The sequence below is a fragment of the Dendrobates tinctorius genome, unplaced genomic scaffold (assembly GCF_039654945.1).
Source record: "Dendrobates tinctorius isolate UK_male_01 unplaced genomic scaffold, ASM3965494v1 ptg000427l, whole genome shotgun sequence".
Lineage (NCBI taxonomy): Eukaryota > Metazoa > Chordata > Amphibia > Anura > Dendrobatidae > Dendrobates > Dendrobates tinctorius.
In genome coordinates this window covers 126,224-148,859 of record NW_027362091.1, presented here as the reverse complement: position 1 = coordinate 148,859, position 22,636 = coordinate 126,224, and the positions used below count along the sequence as shown (strand labels likewise).

General features: G+C 43.1%; 2 protein-coding genes across 2 annotated transcripts in view; one reads left to right on the top strand and one right to left on the bottom strand.

Moving 5' to 3' along the window:
* The window catches only part of LOC141076782 (uncharacterized), a 95,116-nt gene extending 73,440 nt beyond the window's left edge, over nt 1–21,676 (bottom strand). Inside the window, exon 1 of the mRNA XM_073564086.1 lies at nt 21,564–21,676. The gene's annotated coding sequence lies outside the window, so the exon portion shown is untranslated. The remainder of the gene's footprint in view (nt 1–21,563) is intronic.
* Nucleotides 1,060–18,531, top strand: TPH1 (tryptophan hydroxylase 1). Its single transcript, XM_073564079.1, has 11 exons — nt 1,060–1,372; nt 6,192–6,329; nt 6,508–6,691; nt 7,213–7,313; nt 7,600–7,667; nt 10,574–10,770; nt 10,927–11,062; nt 12,336–12,462; nt 14,841–14,936; nt 15,361–15,494; nt 16,224–18,531. The coding sequence occupies exons 1-11, from the start codon at nt 1,280–1,282 to the stop codon at nt 16,396–16,398; spliced, it is 1,449 nt and encodes a 482-aa protein (XP_073420180.1). The 5' UTR covers nt 1,060–1,279; the 3' UTR covers nt 16,399–18,531.
* Nucleotides 21,677–22,636: the final 960 nt, after the last annotated feature.

The window sequence follows — 22,636 nt, the reverse complement described above, 5'->3', positions numbered from 1 at the left end:
CAGGTATATACTATATACAGGAGGAGATGACATACAGCCACAATTTATGTGCAATATAATCATTATAATTTGTTATAGCTAATCACAGTTAGTCTTAGTTACTATGCCTGGGCAACGCTGGGCTCTTCAGCTAGTAACCTATAATCCTGCACTTTATAACTGATTTCCCCAATATACCTGTATGTTCAGTGATTGGAAACACAATATTAGCATTAATCAGAGTCAATAGGTAAGAGACGGCCCCATATCATAACACTGGTCCTAGTGCAGTCCAATGTTTTGTCGGATCGTACTTGAACCAATAATATGCCCGTCTGCATGAGCCCTAATATTGATGGCTTATCCTTAGACACCCGGCACCCCCACCGATCAGCTATTCCCCTTTTCCGGAGAGATATGATCAATTGCAAAAGTACATAGCACATCACCATCAACTGCAGAGTGTCCATGGCTGGTTACTACACATCTGCTGCCATTTAAATGGCAGCCACTATGCAGTTGATGGAGCAAGGCTGGTCCGCTCTGCAACCATGCACATCCGGACTCAACAGCACTGGGAGCAGCTGATCGGCGGGGGTCCTCCCGCCATGTGTTGCACAACCACTGATCTAATATCGATGACCTATTCTAAGGATAGACCATCAATCTAAAAATACCGGATAACCCCTTTACTTACTGTCTGCATATTTATCTATAATTTCAAAATCCTAATATTTCTTCCATCACATCTGTCTCATACCGATCGCTCGTCTCTCATCCATCTGAACTCTATCCTATACGTATTTTATTTATCATATACATCGTCTATCAATCTTTCATATCTGTCTTCTATCTGGAATGTATCCATCGCATTTCTGTTTCTCTCATCACTATTCGTCTCGTTTCTCTTTGTTTGAAAATAGAACTAAAAACTTGTCCACATTTATCATTGGCAAATTGTATCACCAGCTTTACATATGAAATTTCCCATGTTGTCCTTCATGATCTCATTTATTGCAGATCACAAGCGTTCCTCCTTATTTTTGGGAGCCGCCGGGACACCTCATCCTATTTGCCTTTATTATTGAATACTAATGAGCCGCCGCTAATGTCACCTTTGACGTTGATCTCTCCCATTTTTTTTTTCCATTTGCTTCTGGCAGGGATTATGACAATCGCCCCCCCCACTACTCAGTATAAATACTTGTGTCGGGCTGAGGGTGATGAGAAGATCTAGTGTCACCCAGACCGTGCACTACACACCGCCGAGCCCGAGCACTGTGCCCTCTGCTGCATCCACATGTACAGCAACCGCCGAGCCGACAGACCACGCAGAGTAAAGTCCTTTGACTCCATGAACATAAGTTTGGATGATAACCAGATAAACAATGAGGTAAGAACAGAATAGCAGCTATACGGCTTGCAAATTTTATCTTCATTTTTTTAAAATTCTAAGCAACTAATTTATTCTCATTATACTATTAAATATTTCATCTTGTTGGCAGATATATTTAACGGAATTTACATTATTTACAGTAACTATCGTTCTTTTATTGGTAATGCGTTTTTAAAAAAAATTAAGTGAAAACGTTTTGATTACAGCTGTAAAAATGAAAAAAAAAAAAAAAGCAATTTGCTTGTCAGATGTAGCAGAGCTGAGCTTGTCATGGTGATATCAGAATGTGTGAAATTTACATACAATTTCAGATAGGGATCGCCGAAGATGAATTATGGGATAATAACTCAATAAACCCAGTCCAAAAAAAAAAAAAAATTGCAAATCTGTAGCAAAAATCTACATGCAAGTTTTATGGCAGATTGTGTAGTGTATATACACGAGTATGGGACTGCAGCATAGAACGTAGCGCTGTACCAGGAGTACCATAAACAATGAATTAAATAATGCCCCAACATTTGCACCTCTGCTCCATTGAAGATAGGGCCCTCCTTTTTCAGGTTCCACTACCCCGTTCTCAGGGGAACCCTGAGCACAATCCTCCTTTTTTTCTACCTACTCCATTTGTCAGATGTAGCAGAGCTGCAAAAGGAGAGCTCGGTTTGTCTTCTGTCACAACACTGATATCAAAAGACTGGTAATCTGGCGCTTGGGTATAGGATGCAGCTAAACCTATTTTATTTTATAGAGTTATCGGAAAGTATTATAACAAGTCATCCTAAAGATTAAAATGACAAATTCCGCTCTGATAACATTTGCACTAATTTCTAACAAATATGTTCAGGACCAGTCACTCGGCGTAGTGGCTTCTTTTAAAGCAGATCGGTCATGGCACCGGATATTCTGGTTTTTATACACTTTATAATTTATTGTCTTCATAGATTTTTGTTGGCTGTATGTCTCAGAAACTCATTAAATAACGTAGAGAAAAATTATCAGCAGCGACAGAACAAACCGCGAGTCGTTATCAGAGGAAACTAATTACATTGTAAATGTAGACACAGAGCGAGAAAGCGGCGCCATGCAAATATGGCGACGTTTGTGTAATCAAACATTTCATAAACAGGCACAGATATATAATATATATATATATATATATATATATATATGTGCCTGTTCAATATGAAATGATTGATTACACAAATGTTGCAATATTTGTATATATATATATATATATATATATATATATATATATATATATATATTTTGTATTTTGAATGTAACTGTACGGTATATAGGAAATGATTTGGTTCTCTTAAAGAAGTTTCAGCATTTTGAAACTTTTTAGCACATAGTTATTACATTTCTAATATAGTGTGGGTTGCGGTACATACCCAGTCCTGCTCTTTTATTAGATACAATATTGTATCCAGTCTATGCAATGATCTAGGAGCTAAACAGCCTGGGCTCTTGACTGATACATTGCAGCAAACTAATAGATGTGTAGCTGCTGCAAATGTGTTAAAGGGAACCTGTCGGCAGGATTGTACACAGTATCCTACAGACAGTGTCAGGTCGGCGCCATTATGCCGATTACAATGATACCTGGGTTGATGAAATCTGTCTTGTGGTTCTTGTTTAAGCTTTATTCTCAGTTTTGAGTTAATGATATGCTCGTGCTCCGGGGCGGCCCATTGGGGGGGGTCTTCATGTGGTGCTCTGATTAAGTATTCATGTGTATGGCTTCTGACAGGTTACTGACCCCTCACTGTCATGACCCATAGTTTACATGATGCATATCTCATGGTTTGAAAGAAAAAAAATTACATTCCTCATGCTGGCGCCTGTGCTGTAGCATGACACGATCCACCCCATGCTTAAAGGGAACCTGTCAGCAGGATTGTGCTCAGTAACCTACAGACAGTGTCAGGTCGGCACCGTTATACTGATTACAATGATACCTGGTGATGAAATCCGTCTTGTGGTTCTTGTTTAATCTTTACTTTCAGTTAATGATATGCTCATGCTCCGGGGCGGCCTGTGGGGGGTCTGCATGTGGAGCTCTGATTAGGTATTCATCTGTATGGCTTCTGACAGGTCTCTGATCCCTCACTGACCTGCCACATATTTTACATGCTGCATATCTTATGGTTTGAAAAAAAATTTACATTCATCATGCAGGTGCCTGTGCTGTAGCATGATACGATCCATATTATTATTAATAAATAATCCATATTTTCATTTGATTTTGTCACATAAATTTCTTGATGAAAAAAAAAAATCTTAATCCAAATGTCACCAGCGGCCACGCCTGCGCTGCGCAGTAGCATCTATTGGATCGCCGGCGCCATTTTGATGAAGATATTTTTTGTGGAAATGACTAAGTGACTGCATTTAGACAGGACTGTGCATGTGTCACAAAAAAAAAATACACTGTGCATCCGGATGATGTCCATGCTTACTGACACAAAGGTTTAGGTCCAATGTGGCTCGTGGAAGAGCAGGAACAGGCATAGATTTGACCAAAGATGTCCAGCCTATAGCAGATTGACATGCGAGCGGTGGCAAATTGGTGTGGGCAGTGCACCCCGCCAACAGCTACCTGTTCTGATATTACCCGTAGAAAATTGAGTGCAATATTATCTATGGTTGTCCTGGGGTAGAAGCTGTGAGAGGATTGGGAGGGACTAATGAGCATAGCCTCTGCCTGCACACATAGCAGCCCCACCGAGGAGGCCGCCGACTCTCTCCGGCAGATTGTCTCCATCAATCAGGAGCAACTCCCTCCCATCCCAACGGCAGCACAACTCTTCTCAAGTCAAGTCTTATTAATACCAAGGCTGGTGGAAAACAAGTGAGATAGTTGAAAAACAAAGATACTTGCAGATTTTCTTAATAGCAAGTTGCCGCCCCCAGCAAGTTGCCGCCCTAGGCGCTGGACCTCCAGTGCTTAGTGGTAAATGGATCCCATGACTGAAAAAGAAGCTGTCCACACTGGATAAAGCAGTGTCTGAACCTTTCCATCACCTGAATGTAGATGGTTTAGAAAGCTAGGGATTAAATGAAATCTCATCTGCAGACTTGTTAAGAAGGGCAAAGGAGGAGAAAGTGTCTGGTGTGTAAAGCTCCAAGTCTAGTGACCACCCTGGATTATAAAATGAAAAGAGAGTAGTGCAGATATAAAGAGGGAGGCAGCAATAATCCCAGGATATATAAGATTATTTCCTATTATATCCAAGGAAGTTCTCAGGGAGTATTCACACTTTGAAGACAGACTGTTGTTATCGCAAGGATTTTTGAAAAATTTGCAAAATTTATATGACTTTACATGAATTTTACAATGACTGCATTGTGGAAATGAATCTTTATTGCTTGCTCACTAGAAAATAAACACAACCCAGTGCACAAACTTGTTCTTAACAGGTCAATACATTTTCTAACACTACTCTAAGGGGTGCTAAGGGTGTATCTGGGTCCAAGTGCCCCCATCTTATGTAGTATCAGAAATGGAGAGCACAGAGGTAAGACTATCAGGAACATGACAGACAGAGGTCCTGTATCTTATGTCTTTCCATCTCATACAAATGGATAATACACTTATCAGATTTAACATTAAAGTATATATGCAGAGTCTGCTTCCTGGAAACGGATTTAGGTACAGATATATATGTATGTACGTTGGATCCTACCTGCCCTTTAAGTTGTAGGCTTTTTGCCTGGAAGAGATGTGTCTGATAGAAATGGTTGGGGTCCTATTGGAGAGGTGTCACCTTATCATGGCTGGTGGGCTCTGATAGAAATGGTTGGGGTGCTATTGGAGTAGTGTCACCTTATCATGGCTGGTGGGATCTGATTGAAATAGTTGGGGTCCTATTGGAGAGGTGTCACCTTGATTGGCTGATGGGCTCTGATAGAAATGGTTGGGGTCATATTGGAGAGGCATCACCTTGTCATTGCTGGTGGGCTCTGATAAAAAAATAATTAGGGTACTATTGGAGAGGTGTCGCCTTGTTGTGGCTGGTGGGCTCTGATAGAAATAGTTAGTGTCACGCTGCAGCTGTGCCGGTAACTGCAACCTCCACTAGATGGAAATGGAATGGAAGGATGGTAACAAGTCAGCAAGAGCAGACCTGCAGTGCTGCAGTAAAGCTACCACCACGTGGCAGCAGAATAGTCAAACAAGCAGAGTCAAAACCTACACCGTCACGCAATACAAAGGGAAAAAACAAGCACAGAGTCAGTGGAGAGTCAAAGGGTCAATACCAGACAAAAAGCAGAAGTACCAGGGACCAGAGGCAACATCAAGTCAGAGTCAAATACCGGGAAATCCAAAATCAATCAGAAAACACTAAGACGCGATGGGCAGAGAGGGAGGAACAGACACGGGCAAGGTCGGAAAGCGCAGCAGGACAAATCAGAATGCTACCAGAGTCAGATACTCACGCCGTAGGCAGATAATACAACTGACATGGCCTGCAGGACACAGCAGCAATAAATAGCAGAGCTGAACCCAAAACGAGGCCAGGCAAAGTTAACCCGTGAAAAGGTCGGTCCGGGAAAGGGGTAGACAGGACTCCCAACCAGGACTGGATCATGACAGGGTACTATTGGAAAGGTGTCACCTTGTCATGGCTGATGGGCTCACATGGATTGGCCACATTGTGCACTAAATACCTTTATCTGATTAGCATATTTTATATAGCAGTAATCAGTCCAAGTTTCACATATTCAGTGTTTGCATTTATCTAAGCACACTGTGTGCTGCCGCAAACTGGTTTGTATGTATGCACAAATATATCCATGATGTATCTTCCAGTTCAATAAATCAAATTATACGAAGAACGAAGATAACAAAGAAAATAACGAGAGTGTGGCTGAAAGGAGCCGAGCATCTGTGATATTTTCCCTGAAAAATGAAGTTGGAGGACTCGTGAAAGCGCTCAGACTTTTTCAGGTAGATTATGACTGGTTTCTGACCTTTCCTTTATGGTTTTATAATATTTATGTTCTGTTATTATTTATAAATCTGGACAAACTGCAGAAAATAATAAGATTATAGAAACCGGAAGATTGATGACCGGTAAGCGATCACCTATTTGATGTAATCTGTATTGTATCTCTGTTCTCTTTAGGAAAAGCATGTTAATCTCATTCACATTGAATCCCGAAAATCAAAAAGAAGAAATTCGGAGTTTGAGATCTTCCTGGACTGTGACAGTAACAGAGAGCAGCTGAATGAGATCTTCCAGCTTCTCCGGCCACATGTCAATCTGATCTCCATGAATCCCCCAGGAAACTTCAGCGTTGAGGAGGACGGTAAGCGCGAAGATGTCAAACGTAGGAATTTTCACTCTTCTGCAGCTCATTGATAGGATATAAGTGTGTGTCTCTTTAATTTACAACTTTCCGAAATGCGTGTGTACTCCATATACCATGATTCCTTCATTTCTTTTTTTTTTTTTTAAGAAACACTCCAGGAAAAACTGTGTGCCTAGTAGAAGTCATGCAGAATTTAGAGGGCATCACCAGTTAATCATATCATGTGCTAGGGCTAGACATGAAGGGGAGCAGCATCACATTCATGCCCCTCGCCTTTGTATCTAGCGCCAACATTGGAGATCATGATTAACTGGTGATGCTCTTTAAATTCTGCAGTCGCGGCAGGAGGGAGGTGGAGATGGCGACCAAATTGGGAATGATACCTCCTCATAGCTTTCCTGGATGAGACGGAATGCTTTCATTTAATAATTAAAAATAAATAAAAATATATACGGTATAAAAAATGCTATATATTTAAAAATGAAAATACTATAAGAATTTTTTTTTTTTTTAAATAGATATGGAAAGTGTTCCTTGGTTTCCTACAAAAATCTCTGACCTGGATAAATGTGCGAACAGAGTCCTGATGTACGGATCTGACCTGGATGCTGATCACCCTGTAAGTAAAAGCTCCGCTCCAATGAGTGTACTCCTAGAGGACCACTGACCCCAAGGTCAGCAGATTATTGGAGTGCAGTAGAGCTATAAAAATATAATGTATAATAAATATTTTTACAGCTTATATCCATTGCTTCTTACCCCTGGATCAACATATCTATGTCTCTCGGTCCACGTACGGACCAGAGCTTCTCACCCGAGGGTCATTGCTAGGGTCCTCGTCAGTTTTGGGTTATGCTCATATTTTATTATTTCTCCCATTAATCCTTTACATTTTTCCCCCCTAGGGTTTCAAGGACAACGTGTATCGCAAGAGAAGAAAGTACTTTGCAGATGTGGCCATGAACTACAGATAGTACGTGTACAATCTTGTGATTGAAAGTATAGTAATGGGGATGTCCACTTTATTCAAACAAAATTAATATTTACCTCCTCATTAAAATGAATATTGCTCTATGGGTTTATTATAAAATTAAACAATTTTAAAAAAAAAATCCTAAAATAATCCAGCTTCCACATTGACCACTAAAGCCTCATAGCTCCTGTTTTTTTTTGCATTTCTACTGACAGCTTTGCTGTTCAGACATTGACAGAATAAGCAGAGTCTTCTCATTGTCATTAGATGGTGGGATAGTTATAAGGGATGTCCAGCAAAGAAAAGTTATCACTGATACACAGTAATAATTTACTGATCAGTGGTGGTCCGAGGTCCGATTGGCAGACCAGAAATGTTTATCGCTGTTAGAATGGGGCACGCCTGACTGTCGCTCCATTCATTATCTAGGAGGTTGCCAGAAAAAGCTCTTAGCAATCCCATAAGGTATGAATGGAGCGGAGGTCGAGCATGTGTACTGCAGCTTTAGTCTAAAGGATGGAGCGGCAGTTAAGCATGTGCACTGCGGCTTCAGTCTAAAGGATGGAGCGGCAGTTAAGCATGTCCACTGCGGCTTCAGTCTAAAGGATGGAGCGGCGTTCAAGCATGTGCACTGCGGCTTCAGTCTAAACGATGGAGTGGCAGTTAAGCATGTGCACTGCGGCTTCAGTCTAAAGGATGGAGCGGCAGTTAAGCATGTGCACTGCGGCTTCAGTCTAAACGATGGAGCGGCAGTTAAGCATGTGCACTGCGGCTTCAGTCTAAAGGATGGAGCGGCAGTTAAGCATGTGCACTGCAGCTTCAGTCTAAACGATGGAGCGGCAGTTAAGCATGTGCACTGCGGCTTCAGTCTAAAGGATGGAGCGGCAGTTAAGCATGTGCACTGCGGCTTCAGTCTAAAGGATGGAGCGGCAGTTAAGCATGTGCACTGCAGCTTCAGTCTAAAGGATGGAGCGGCAGTTAAGCATGTGCACTGCAGCTTCAGTCTAAAGGATGGAGCGGCAGTTAAGCATGTGCACTGCAGCTTCAGTCTAAACGATGGAGCAGCAGTTAAGCATGTGCACTGCAGCTTCAGTCTAAAGGATGGAGCGGCAGTTAAGCATGTGCACTGCAACATCAGTCTAAAGGATGGAGCGGCAGTTAAGCATGTGCACTGCGGCTTCAGTCTAAACGATGGAGCGGCAGTTAAGCATGTGCACTGCAGCTTCAGTCTAAACGATGGAGCGGCAGTTAAGCATGTGCACTGCAGCTTCAGTCTAAACGATGGAGCGGCAGTTAAGCATGTGCACTGCGGCTTCAGTCTAAACGATGGAGCGGCAGTTAAGCATGTGCACTGCAGCTTCAGTCTAAACGATGGAGCGGCAGTTAAGCATGTGCACTGCGGCTTCAGACTAAACGATGGAGCGGCAGTTAAGCATGTGCACTGCGGCTTCAGTCTAAAGGATGGAGCGGCGGTCAAGCATGTGCACTGCGGCTTCAGACTAAACGATGGAGCGGCAGTTAAGCATGTGCACTGCGGCTTCAGTCTAAAGGATGGAGCGGCGGTCAAGCATGTGCACTGCGGCTTCAGTCTAAAGGATGGAGCGGCGGTCAAGCATGGGCACTGCGGCTTCAGTCTAAAGGATGGAGCGGCGGTCAAGCATGGGCACTGCGGCTTCAGTCTAAAGGATGGAGCGGCGGTCAAGCATGGGCACTGCAACTTCAGTCTAAAGGATGGAGCGGCAGTTAAGCATGTGCACTGCAACATCAGTCTAAAGGATGGAGCGGCGGTCAAGCATGTGCACTGCGGCTTCAGTCTAATGGATGGAGCGGCGGTCAAGCATGTGCACTGCGGCTTCAGTCTAAACGATGGAGCGGCGGTCAAGCATGTGCACTGCGGCTTTAGTCTAAAGGATGGAGCGGCGGTCAAGCATGTGCACTGCGGCTTCAGTCTAAAGGATGGAGCGGTGGTCAAGCATGTGCACTGCGGCTTCAGTCTAAACGATGGAGCGGCGGTCAAGCATGGGCACTGCGGCTTCAGTCTAAAGGATGGAGCGGCGGTCAAGCATGTGCACTGCGGCTTCAGTCTAAAGGATGGAGCGGCAGTTAAGCATGGGCACTGCGGCTTCAGTCTAAAGGATGGAGCGGCAGTTAAGCATGGGCACTGCGGCTTCAGTCTAAAGGATGGAGCAGCGGTCAAGCATGTGCACTGCGGCTTCAGTCTAAAGGATGGAGCGGCGGTCAAGCATGGGCACTGCGGCTTCAGTCTAAAGGATGGAGAGCCAGTCAAGCATGTGCACTGCGGCTTCAGTCTAAAGGATGGAGAGCCGGTCAAGCATGTGCACTGTGGCTTCAGTCTAAAGGATGGAGCGACGGTCAAGCATGTGCACTGCGGCTTCAGTCTAAAGGGGATAAAAGGTCAATAAAGTTCAAAAAGTTAATACTAGACTTTAGCAAAAAAATTCTCAGGACCCTCATCCAGCAGTCATGTAGCTCATGGCCGCCGATCCAGAACCCCATGAACCACCTACTACCTGCTGGCATCCCCAACACTTCTTCGGATTAATAGGTCAGAAACTACGTCACTATGGCGGTATAATGCACACATCACATTGTACTGGGGCTACAAATCAGACCTGGTGCCAGAAACACCATCCGGTAGTAGAAGGTTCGCATGGCTCCAGTATGCCGACAACTGGACTTGGGTTCTGACAATCTTTTTGCTTAACGCCCATTAATTTCAGCTGAAGCAAGCAGATCCTACTACACTGTCCATACAGGCGACACAGGGATAAAGTGTCTCTCTCTAGTATGACCTGTGCATCAAACAGCAATTACAGGAGTTTATACTGTAGATCGGTATTAATCTTTGTATTAAAATGCATTCTATAGTAACCAATCTTTCACAGTGGGGACCCGATACCTCGTATTGAATTTACTGAAGAGGAGGTGAAGACTTGGGGCACAGTTTTTCGAGAGTTGAATAAATTATACCCATCCCACGCCTGCCGAGAGTATCTCAAGAACCTGCCCCTATTGACCAAACACTGCGGATACCGGGAGGATAATATTCCCCAACTAGAAGACGTTTCAAGATTTCTTAAAGGTAAAAGAATGATCAGGACGGGTCACCGTCTGGTCCATATGGGAACATATAGAGGAAGGTGTATGTGATATTTAGGGTTATACTCCCTCCTAGTGTACAGCAGGGGTAACAGATTTGGACTATGCACACATATTCACATTTTGATTTTTTTTGCAGAACGCACAGGATTTACAATCCGACCTGTTGCCGGATACTTATCTCCTAGAGACTTCTTGGCTGGTTTAGCATTTCGGGTTTTCCATTGCACCCAATATGTGAGGCACAGTTCAGACCCCCTGTACACCCCTGAACCGTAAGTAAAGCAAATGCAGTTTTCTAATATTGGGGGTCGTTAACCATTTCTGTAAATTGTTGCAAGATCTCGGATTGCTGACTGTAAAGTGAAACAGGGATGAAAACTCGTCTGACCTACACACAGCCGACGGACCCACATTATTATTATAATTTTATCTTACCGTCAATAAAGGCGTCAGATCAGTTGGAAATCTACACGGATTACATTTGGATTCCTAGAATTTGATCCTCATTTCACCAAAAAGAGGGAAAATCAGAAAAAAAAAAAATCAGTGTCAAAAATATGCAGCATGCATTGAAATACACAAAGGAAAAATGTATGGGGTTTAGAGGATATTACTCCAGTCCTGGACTAGCTTCACTCCCTGATCATAAATCAAAACACAATTGTGAGAAGTATTAGGCGAATGGTGCGATTCAACCAGAATTATTTCCATTCACAGGCAGAAAGCAATGATATCGAAAATGACAAAGTATTAGAAAGTTGCACCTCCAAAACCTCTTTGATGAAAATACCATTTATGCACATTGCATGCATTATTTTGGGATCAAAATCAAATTAGGGACAGTGGCAGCCGCGTCTGATATTGCAGCTCACACATTAATTCAGGTGAAGGCATATAGACAACGTCAGGGGCAATTTGTTGTGCGATTCATTAAGATATTGCAACATTTGACTTTTGAGGCTGCAGAAAGAGTTCACTGAGATTCCACCAGTGAGCCCCTTCTGACAGTAGTTTGTAACTTTTTTTTTTTAAATGTTGCTTTTAATGAGTTTCGGTCATTTGATTTATGACCACAAACCACATCAAAGTTGAGCTGAACTTTCAGGCGGTTATAAATCAGCTGATTGGAGCGCAGAAAAAGAGTTACAAACTCTCTGTCCGAAGGAGCTCACTGGCAGATTCTTAGTTGACTCGTTTTGCAGCCTTTAGCAACACAGAGGCTAATCATAGCAAAACAGAGCAAAGGAAAAAGGAAAAAAAAAAATCCTCGTGAAGGTGTCTATGTCCTTTGATGCAACAACAGCCAATAAACAAGAGTAGCAATATTTTTTTTTTTGGGGGGGGAGGGGAAAGGTGTTTTGTTTTCTAGTCTCATACAATAGAATAACAAACAACATGAATACTATGAAAGCTTCATGTCCAACTTAACTTTTCCCTCATATAGACCTAGTTTCTCTCTAAGGCCTCCTTCACACGTCCGTTTAAAACACGTACGTGAAAAAACGTAGCTCGAGCACTAACAATATTTCCCCTTCATGCTTTTAGTGACACTTGCCATGAGATCCTTGGGCACGTTCCTCTTCTGGCTGAGCCGAGTTTTGCGCAGTTTTCCCAGGAAATTGGCTTGGCATCTTTAGGGGCATCGGATGAAGCTGTGATGAAGCTGGCGACTGTACGTATCATGTGCAATCATGTGGAGATAGTTATCAGCACAATTATAATATTCAGAAGTATTATAACCCGAGTAAAAAAAAAAAGACATTATGTTTAATTTATTCCCCAAATGACGGGTTTATATTATAAAAGTGCAGCCCACATAGAAATGAATGAACAGTAACCTGGATACAATGTCACCTCCACTGTTCATGCGGGATTTTTTCTGCATGCTCCTGACAAACAATATTGTAAAAATATTGCATAAAACATGGGTTAAACGGAACTTGTCATGTTCAAAATGGTATCTGACCTGCAGGCAGGATGTTATAGGGCAGGAGAAACTGATCAGATTGATAAGACATTTTTGTGGGAAAAGCTCTAAAAAACCTGTACGTCATTCATTAAAATCCCTGGTGTTTGTATGGATGAGTCCAGTGGCCGGTGCTATTCAGTGATGGACAGTCTTCCATGTGTGACTGTGCAGGCAGAGATAGCTGTCAATCACTAGTAGGACCGCCCACTGGACCTATAGGAGGAGGAACATCCACTGGACCCACAGCAGTAGGAACGTCCACTGGACCCACAGCAGTAGGAACGTCCACTGGACCCACAGGAGCAGGAACGTCCACTGGACCCACAGGAGCAGGAACGTCCACTGGACCCACAGGAGCAGGAACGTCCACTGGACCCACAGGAGCAGGAACGTCCACTGGACCCACAGGAGCAGGAACGTCCACTGGACCCACAGGAGCAGGAACGTCCACTGGACCCACAGGAGCAGGAACGTCCACTGGACCCACAGGAGCAGGAACGTCCACTGGACCCACAGGAGCAGGAACGTCCACTGGACCCACAGGAGCAGGAACGCCCACTGGACCCACAGGAACGCCCACTGGACCCACAGGAACGCCCACTGGACCCACAGGAACGCCCACTGGACCCACAGGAACGCCCACTGGACCCACAGGAACGCCCACTGGACCCACAGGAGCAGGAACGCCCACTGGACCCACAGGAGCAGGAACGCCCACTGGACCCACAGGAGCAGGAACGCCCACTGGACCCACAGGAGAAGGAACGCCCACTGGACCCATATGCATACAGACGTCATACCAGGAAATAAAATGAATACAAGTTATACGGAATCTCTTGTAACAAACCTATACATTCTGCTTGACTTCTCTGTACCAGACATTATACTGATCAGACTCCATGTACAATGTGACAGGTTCCCTTTAATGTCCTCCTGATCCCTTCTATTATTGGCTGACTGATCACTCTGTGGTGGATCTCAGCATTTGTCGTCTCCTCTTCCTTAGACAGACAGTGGGGGGACAGTCAGCTATGGGAGAAAACTGTCTGATCTTGTGAGAAACATTGTATATGTACAATACATCATAGCATTATAATTGCAATATGAGACAATAAAGGATAAGTTCACACGTTGCAGAACTCCCGTGGAAGTTACCGCGAGAATTCTGGAATTCCATTCCGCGGGAAAATCGCATTTTAAATTCCCACGGAAAAACTAGCGATATGCAAGCGTAATTAGCTTGCAGAATGCTAGCGTTTTCCAAGCGATCTGTAGCATCGCTTGGAGAACTGATTGACAGGTTGGTCACACTCGTCAAACATAGTGTTTGACAAATGTGACCAACTTCTTACTATTGAGGCCGCTTATGCGGCATCAGTAGTGAAAAGATCTAATGTTAAAAATAACAAAAAAAAATAAAAAAATCGTGATATTCTCCCCTTCCGGCGTCCCACGCAGCGTTCCCAGGCCTCCGCGATGCTCCGGCAGCTCCCGTTCCCTGTGATGCATTGTGGCAATGACCTTTTTTGGCAGCATCGCGAGACGCGACGTCAGCAAAGGTCATCGCAATGCATTACTCGGAACGGGAGCTGCCGGAGCATCGCGGAGGCCTGGGAACGCTGCGCGGGACATCGGAAGGTGAATATAACCCGATTTTTTAATTTTTTACAGGGATATGGTACCCAAAGCCCGGAGGACAGTCTCCTCTCCTCTGGACCGTTGATACCATCCGCAAATGTTCTGCTTACTTTTCGCATGGTGGGCACAGCCACATGCGGAAAGTAAGCAGAACAATGCATTCCTATGTGGGCGGAATCGCCGCGATTCCGCAAATTAATGAACATGCTGCGGATTTTTCCACAATGCGATTCCGCCACGGGAAAATCAGCAGCATTAGCACAACATTGAGGAATCCCACAGAATTGCATGGGATGTTGTTTTTTTTGCGGCAAAATCGCGTGGTAAAAACTGCCGCAAAACCGCAAGAAAACCTGAACGTGTGAACACAGCCTGGAGGATAAAACGAGAGGATAATATTGGAGGGAGGAATGTAATTTATGTTTCATCCTTTATTTTTACAGTGCTACTTTTTCACAGTGGAATTTGGATTGTGCAAACAAGAGGGGAAATTAAAAGTGTACGGGGCCGGACTGCTCTCCTCCATTAGTGAACTCAAGGTCAGATACCACACTATGATTATAATAGAAGGAAATTAGATTACAGCATTCTATAAATGCAGCCGGGGATATTGGAGAATAGTAAAAAAAATATATTTCTGGAATAATGTAGTAACTACCGTATATAATGGACCACAACGCAACAAGTTCATACTTGCAATACCATTGTCTGACCACATGGAGCGCTAAGAGAAATCGAGTTCATAAGACACAAGGAGCACCCAGCGATTTCCATTAGGCACCAGTAGAGCAATGAGATAAAGCGCCCCTAGTGGTAGAAATATTAAATGCCTTTATCTTTAATAAATAGAAGCATGTAAATAAGAAATGTTCTTACTGTTACAGAATGCAGCGATGAGCGCTTGTTGTGTTGGGTCAGAAACATAAATGTTAAATTCATTTGGTTCTCATGTTTCCTTTCTAGCACTCACTCTCAGGGAATGCCAAAGTAAAGCCTTTTGACCCCATGGTGACCTGCACTCAAGAGTGCATCATCACCACCTTCCAGGACGTCTACTTCTACTCCGAGAGTTTTGAAGAAGCCAAAGAAAAAATGAGGTAATGTGAAAAACAACCCAAAACATGTGACTAAAATATCCCCGACACAGCAGGGTTTATGCCAGCTGGTCTAAATGTTGTCAGAAGTTCCGGATTAGCTGGGACTATCCACTTTTTTTTTTTTTTTTGGAAATGGTCCACAGCCAAAAAGCCACAAACGTCACACAGGAGGAGCGGGCGGCTCCTCAAACTTTTGCCATTTCTTGGTGGGATTGGGTTGTTTCAAGGTGGAATAAGGACTTGAAGGGAATCTGTCATCTAATTGGAGAGCAGCATAATGTAGGGAGACAGACCCTGATTCCAGCAATATGTCACAAACTGGGCTGCTTGCTCTAGTTTTGATAAAATCACAGTTTTATCATCAGGTCCTTGTCCATGTAGTCATCATTACTCGTACACTGTGTGTAACCCCACCCCAACTACTGGCACCTGTTTGCATACACTGTGCAAAAGCAGAAAGCAGCCAATCAGTGATGTGGGCGGGGTTATACAGAGCTCAGCAGTCAGAGCACTGCAAGATCTGCAGCAGAGAAAACAGTGATTTTATCAGAACTACAGCAAGCAGACCAGTAAGTCACATCGCTGGAATTAGGTTCTCTGCCCCTACATCATGCTGCTCTAAGATGGGGTAGTATAAACCAGGTGTAAGATTCCCTTTAAATGCCACTACATTTCCAATAGCAATGGTAATAAGAATGTGTTAATATACCTGTTATTTTTTACCAATAGGGAGTTTGCAAAGACCATCAAGCGACCCTTTGGACTGAAGTACAATCCATACACCCAAAGCGTGGAGGTCCTTAAAGACACCCAGAGTATCACCATTTTGGTGAGCGATTTGCGCCATGAACTAGATATTGTCAGCGACGCTCTGAATAAGATGAATAAGCAGCTCGGTGTTTGATCAGATGATCGGGGGGGGGGGTCAAGGTGCGATCGCCTGCACGATCAGTGATTTCATGATAAATCTGCTTGTCTGTGGACCATTTCTGTCCTAGCCCTTGGACTGTCCAGAGATATATTTTTGTAAATGAAAGAGATGTAGTACGATTATCTGTACGTATGTGACATGCTCCCGTAGCATAGATGTTTATGGTTGCCGTGATATAAATGACTTTACCAAATCCAGAAAGTATCTCCTCCTACGCAGGGCTGGATCTTCTGCTGTGTATACATATATAAGATGCAAAAAAAAAAAAAGTGTCTTCACGCTGGGGTTTTCCAGTGCAAGAAAGTTAGCTATAGATACATTTCCTTTATAAGTATATAGAGGGTTTACTAATATACTTCTATTCTCCTATAAATCTTAAGAAATCAGTGTTCTGGAATCAGAAATTCCACTTACAGCCTTGAGCTCCATGCTAGAGAATGTCTCCTGTGTTAACAGGTCATCATCCGTGCGCTCTAAAAAGGGGGCGGCTGACTGTGTCATTTCAGTGGCTAAGCTAGCCCCCTTCTCCATCACTTAGATCCAAAAGCAATGAAGGGGGCTGGCCTTACTTAGTGAAGTGAGCCAGTCAGCCAGACCCCTTCCCTTAGGGTGTGTGCACACGCTGCGGATTCTGCTGCCGATCAATCCGCAGTTCAAAAGACCTGCGGTTTATCTGCGGATTAGCCTGCGGGTTTGCCCTGCGGTTTATCACCTCTACAATGGAGGAGATGGCAAACCGCAGCGAAATCCGCAGAAAAGAAGTGACATGTCACTTCTTTCTGCGGATTACAAACCGCAGCAAACCCGCGCGGAAAAATCTGCACCGTCTGCACTGCGGTTTCCATTTCCCATAGGATATTATGGTACAGTATACCGCAGCAGAAACTGCTGCGGATCCACAGCAGAATCCACAGTGTGTGCACACACCCTTACAAGCGCCGATGATGTGATGACTCAAGAAAAACTCCTGTATCCAGAACTTCCTGGATGTGGAGCTGTCGGGACACCTACAGAAATGAAAGTATATTAGAAAGTCAACATCTTTCTATGAGAAATACACCTAATGACAATATTTCTGAAATGGACAAGCCCTTTAAACTTGTCAACACATACGACGCACCTTCCACCCAGAAATTATAAATCCTCCTTCCACAGATTGACACAGGCCCCTTTCATCCCTGAGAAATCTCCTAACTAAACTGATCATTCCAAATATAATAAAATGTGTTCTGGCAATCGTCTGACTTCCATAAATGGAACCATGATGCATAAATTTCCACTGATGAATGTGCAAATTACACTATTAGTTTTTTTCCCCCAGATTTAAACCACTTGCAATACCAAGCCTGACCACATGGAGTGCTGTGTGGAGACAGCACAACGCACCGTCAATCAGGCTAGAGCGGCACAATACTCAAAAGCACCACGTAATGATAAAAGTGATAAACGTGAGTGCGCTAACTTGCAGCCACATATTAGACCTTACAGCGTGTCTCCCCAATGTATCACATTACAGAATGTCTGTGTAGGTTCCTCAGAAATATGTGGTTTTCTGCTGGAGGGCGGAGATTGCTGGGATTCCTAGGTCTTATGGTACAAGATATAGGGCAGTTCGGCCATTGTTCTACTTCTTATACATTGTGGCTGTAGTACAACGGACGACTCGGATCTCATCATGACCTGATCCTGCTAATCAGATGAATGGATTAATGACAAAGATCCCGGCCACGTCCAACGCACCGCAGTAAGCCGGTTATCAGTCACGTTCATGTAACGACTCATTAGATTCCTGTATTTTAGATCCATCATGGTTATTTTATGCTATTTAGTAAAACATTCACATTAAAAACCTAATTCTTTTTGCCAGAAAAAAAAAATAAAATATATACACACACACTTTGGGCTTTTTTACTTTCCAGATGACAAAAATTACTTTTATCTATTTTTTTTAAACTGGGGTCAAAAATCATAAATCTGATTATTCACACGGTGCCTACACATTGAGCGTTATTGTCACGGCCCATTTTCTTACTTTGTATGTTTTTGTCATATTGTGTTTCTTTAGGGCTATTTACAATAATAAAATATTTAAATAAACCAGTAACTGCGGTGTTTCTATTCCTTTTTTTTTTTTTTATCCTTTTTTACATCTACCATTAACAATATCTGAAAGATGACAATTTGGATCAGTTTTCCCAGTTATCTCATGACCATTTATAAAGGGGAAAAAAAATAAATAAAAAAATCACCGAGAACTTTAGGGCATGTTCACACATAGTATATGCGATGCAGATATTCTGCCCGGATTTTACACAGCACCAGCTAAATGAATGGGATGCCAAGAGATCTCATCTACATGTGCGTAAAAATTTCTGAGTGAAAATTGATGCGTCGTGCGGATTTTAAACTCTGCATCATGTCAAATCTTTGTGCGGACGTCACATATGGCAATGGTAAGGCCGAGTTCACATGCAGCATATTTGTTGTGGATTTTTTCCACTTGTGAGGTCTTGTTCAATTTTTTTTTTTCCATGTATGAAAAAAAACGGACTAAGTTTCATCAGTGATTATCAACAAAGCTTGGTCCGAGTGTCTTCAGTTTTTCTCGTTCATGGAAAGAAAAAAAAAAAAAAAAAAAGACACCTTCTCCTACATAACAGTCTGTGATCATGGGACCGGAGGAGAGCGATCTTATTTTTTTTTTTTCTACCGACCCATAGACTTGCATTGCTAATTTTGATCTGATCCTGTGTATGACTCCATTAATTTTTATAGATACAACACAAAAACCTTGCCCAGATGTATGAATGAGCTCTTGCATGCAGATTTTGCCAAGGTTTTGGTTGAAGAGTTGGTGCAGGTTACCACTGCAAAGGGTGAAAACGGCACAGATTTTTGTCCAAGAATTGACATACTGTGTATTTAAAAAAAAAAATAAAAAATCCTCCTAATGTGATGAAAATATATATACACCGGTATATATTTCATATAGATCTCACTTGCATATATCCTTATATACACATGTGTGTATATATATATATATGTGATCACAACTAACATGAACTTTATAATCAATTGCTCAGAATGGCCCAGTGACCTCGTCAGCTATCCAGCTCTGACCAGCATTGTCCGTGGCATTGTCTTCTGATATATCTGCCAGACATAGGAAAAGAGGAAGCGGGACCAGATGCCCCAGCCGATATCAGAGTTTACTGACATTGCAGTAAATCATATGATGTTAAATCACCCTCATGCTGGACACTGCCATATATGTTCATGTATTCAAACCAGCCAATTAGATAAGATGTTCAGCTTTATGTTAATTGAGTAACCACTCCTTTCTGTACCTAATGATAAAACCATGTATGTGCAATAAACCTCTAGAGTTTTGGCTGGAATGAGTTGCTGCTGACAAGGTTGTTAGCGTCTTCCTTCCTTGAGCGCTCAATAAGGCTGTGTGCACACGCTGCAGTTTTTGCTGCGGAGTACAGTACCATGATTCCTTATGGGAATCAAAAACCGCAGTGCAGACGGTGCAGAATTTTCCACGCGGATTATCTGCGGTTTTCAATCCGCAGAAAGAATTGACATGTCAATTCTTTCTGCGGATTCTGCTGCAGTTTGCCATCTCCTCCATGAGGAGATGAAAAACCGCAGGGCTATCCGCAGGTAAAACCGCAGGTCTTTTGACCTGCGGTTTCACCTGCGGATTTTACAAAATCTGCGCGGATGAATCTGCACCTAATCTGCAACGTGTGCACGTACCCTTAGACTCTGTCTAATTAGGACAGGCCGCAGCATACACAGGGATATATCTATCCATTCAAATTTCCATAACACAAGAAAAAAAATAATAAAAGAGCATCTGAATGAGATTAAGTTTAAACTCATCCTCTTTGCTGCTGCTGTAAAGTGCCGGTCATTTTGTTTGTGTAAAATCTTTACTGAATATGCTGCATCTGAAATTCGGAATCTTTTCTGCACTTATTCATGTTTCTCTGTGTTTTTGTTGGCGGAAGCCCACCAAAGAAATGCAAAAAAAAATCAAAAAACACACCAATGTGCAGCAGAATAAACTGCTGCACATTGGTGTTTTTTTTGTTGTTGTTTTCTTGCATTTTTTTGTGGGCTTCCGCCAACAAAAACACAGAGAAACATGAATAAGTGCAGAAAAGATTCCGAATTTCAGATGCAGCATATTCAGTGAGGAAATAAACACACAAAACGTGTGTAAGAGGTTCAAATCTGCACCAAGAGACAGGAATTTCCTTAACAAGCTGCAGATTTAAAAACACGATAGAAAACAATTTCTGGTCCGATTCTATACCAAGAACAGAAAACGCAGCGGAGGTTAGGATAAAATTTATCCGTTTTGCAGGTGCTGTAAAATCTGCACTAAATTAAGTAACGTGTTAACCCAGGCGAAGCGTGAAATCAGAGGCAAAATTCCAATAAAATCTGTTCTAGAATCTTAACATTAAGCTGCTGAAAAATTCACACCAAACATGTAAAGTGTGAATTCACCTTTAGGCTGAGTTCACACGTGGCGCTTTTTTTGCATTTCCGCAGCGGCTTTAACCGCGAAAAATAAGCATTCCATGCATTCCTATGGGATTCCGCAATGCTGGGCTAATGCTGCGGTTTTTACCGCGGTGGAATCGCTTCGCGGTAAAAAAAACGTACAGTCTCCGCATAGGCGGCCTCAATAGTAAAAAGTTGGTCACACTCGTCAAACACTATGTTTGACGAGTGTGACCAACCTGTCAATCAGTTCTCCATGCGATGTTCCAGATCGCTTGGAAAACGCTAGCAATTCTGCAAGCTAATTACGCTTACAAGACGCTAGTTTTTCCGCGGGAAAATCGCGGGAATTTAAAATGCGATTTTCCCGCGGAATGGAATTCCGGAATTCTCGCGGTAATTTCCGTGAGAGTTCCGCTACGTGTGAACCCAGCCTTACAGGTACAATACTGACCTGCTACTATCACCATTGTATCAGGAGGTTCAGTCTTCTCTTTGTAAGATTCTGGTGTTGGATTATCACTTGTCTGCGTTAAATGATTTTTTTTTTTATGTGATGTACTGTAATCTCTTTGCTCCTGGGAATATCATATCCTGAATTGCTACAAATTACTTACCCTAGTGAATTTTCTTGAGGTTAGATCATCCAAACAAGTCCTCACAAATCAGTAAACCCATTGGCAATGCCTGCGTCCCACCACAGCAGGTGGAAGCAATCTTTGATCTGATACCTTGTAACTTGTCTCTTTCCACCAAGTTTTGTAAAACTTCCACTCCCATTAAGGACAAAGAGGATAATTTTTACAGAGGATGCTAGGAGTGGTAGTTTTGCTGCAAGATTACAGTCAATGGTTAGATACAGCAATTGGGGGCTGAAAAGACATATCGTAAGGCTGTGTGCACACGCTGCGGATTCATCCGCGCGGATTTTGTAAAATCCGCAGGTGAAACCGCAGGTCAAAATACCTGCGGTTTTACCTGCGTATTGCTCTGCGGTTTTTCATCTCCTCAATGGAGGAGATGGCAAACCGCAGCGGAATCCGCAGAAAGAATTGACATGTCAATTCTTTCTGCGGATTGAGAACCGCAGCAAAACCGCGCGGAAAATTCCGCACCGTCTGCATTGCGGTTTTTGATTCCCATAGGGAATCATGGTACTGTACACCTCGCAGCGGCCAAAACCGCTGCGGAACCGCAGCAAAATCCGCAGCGTGTGCACACAGCCTAATGGGGGATGGGATTATTCATGGGGGGAGTTATTAAAATCAGATTTGATTGTGGCTGTATCGCTTTTTGTTTGATAGTATGCAGGATGTTGATAAATCTATTTGATGCATCTTTTGCAAGTGCAACGTGAGAAACTCGACCGAGTCTCTTGCCTCAATACACGGCACTGCTGCCGGCGGCGGTTCGGACCGGAGCGTTCAGCTGCAGAGAAAGGACATGCAGTCGCACACTCCGGTCCCAAGTGCCGGCAGCAGTGCCGTGTATTGAGGCGAGAGACTTGCGTGAGTTTCTTGCATTGCACTCGCAAGTCTGATCCCGGCCTCATACTTCTGCTTCTCCACTACTACAGTGAGAATTGCGACTTTTTGAGACTTAGTAGAAAAGGCATAAATCTGTCTTAAACCTATTGGTGCACACTTACTTTTTAAAAACTGGCAAGAACACGCAAAATTGCAAAAAGTCC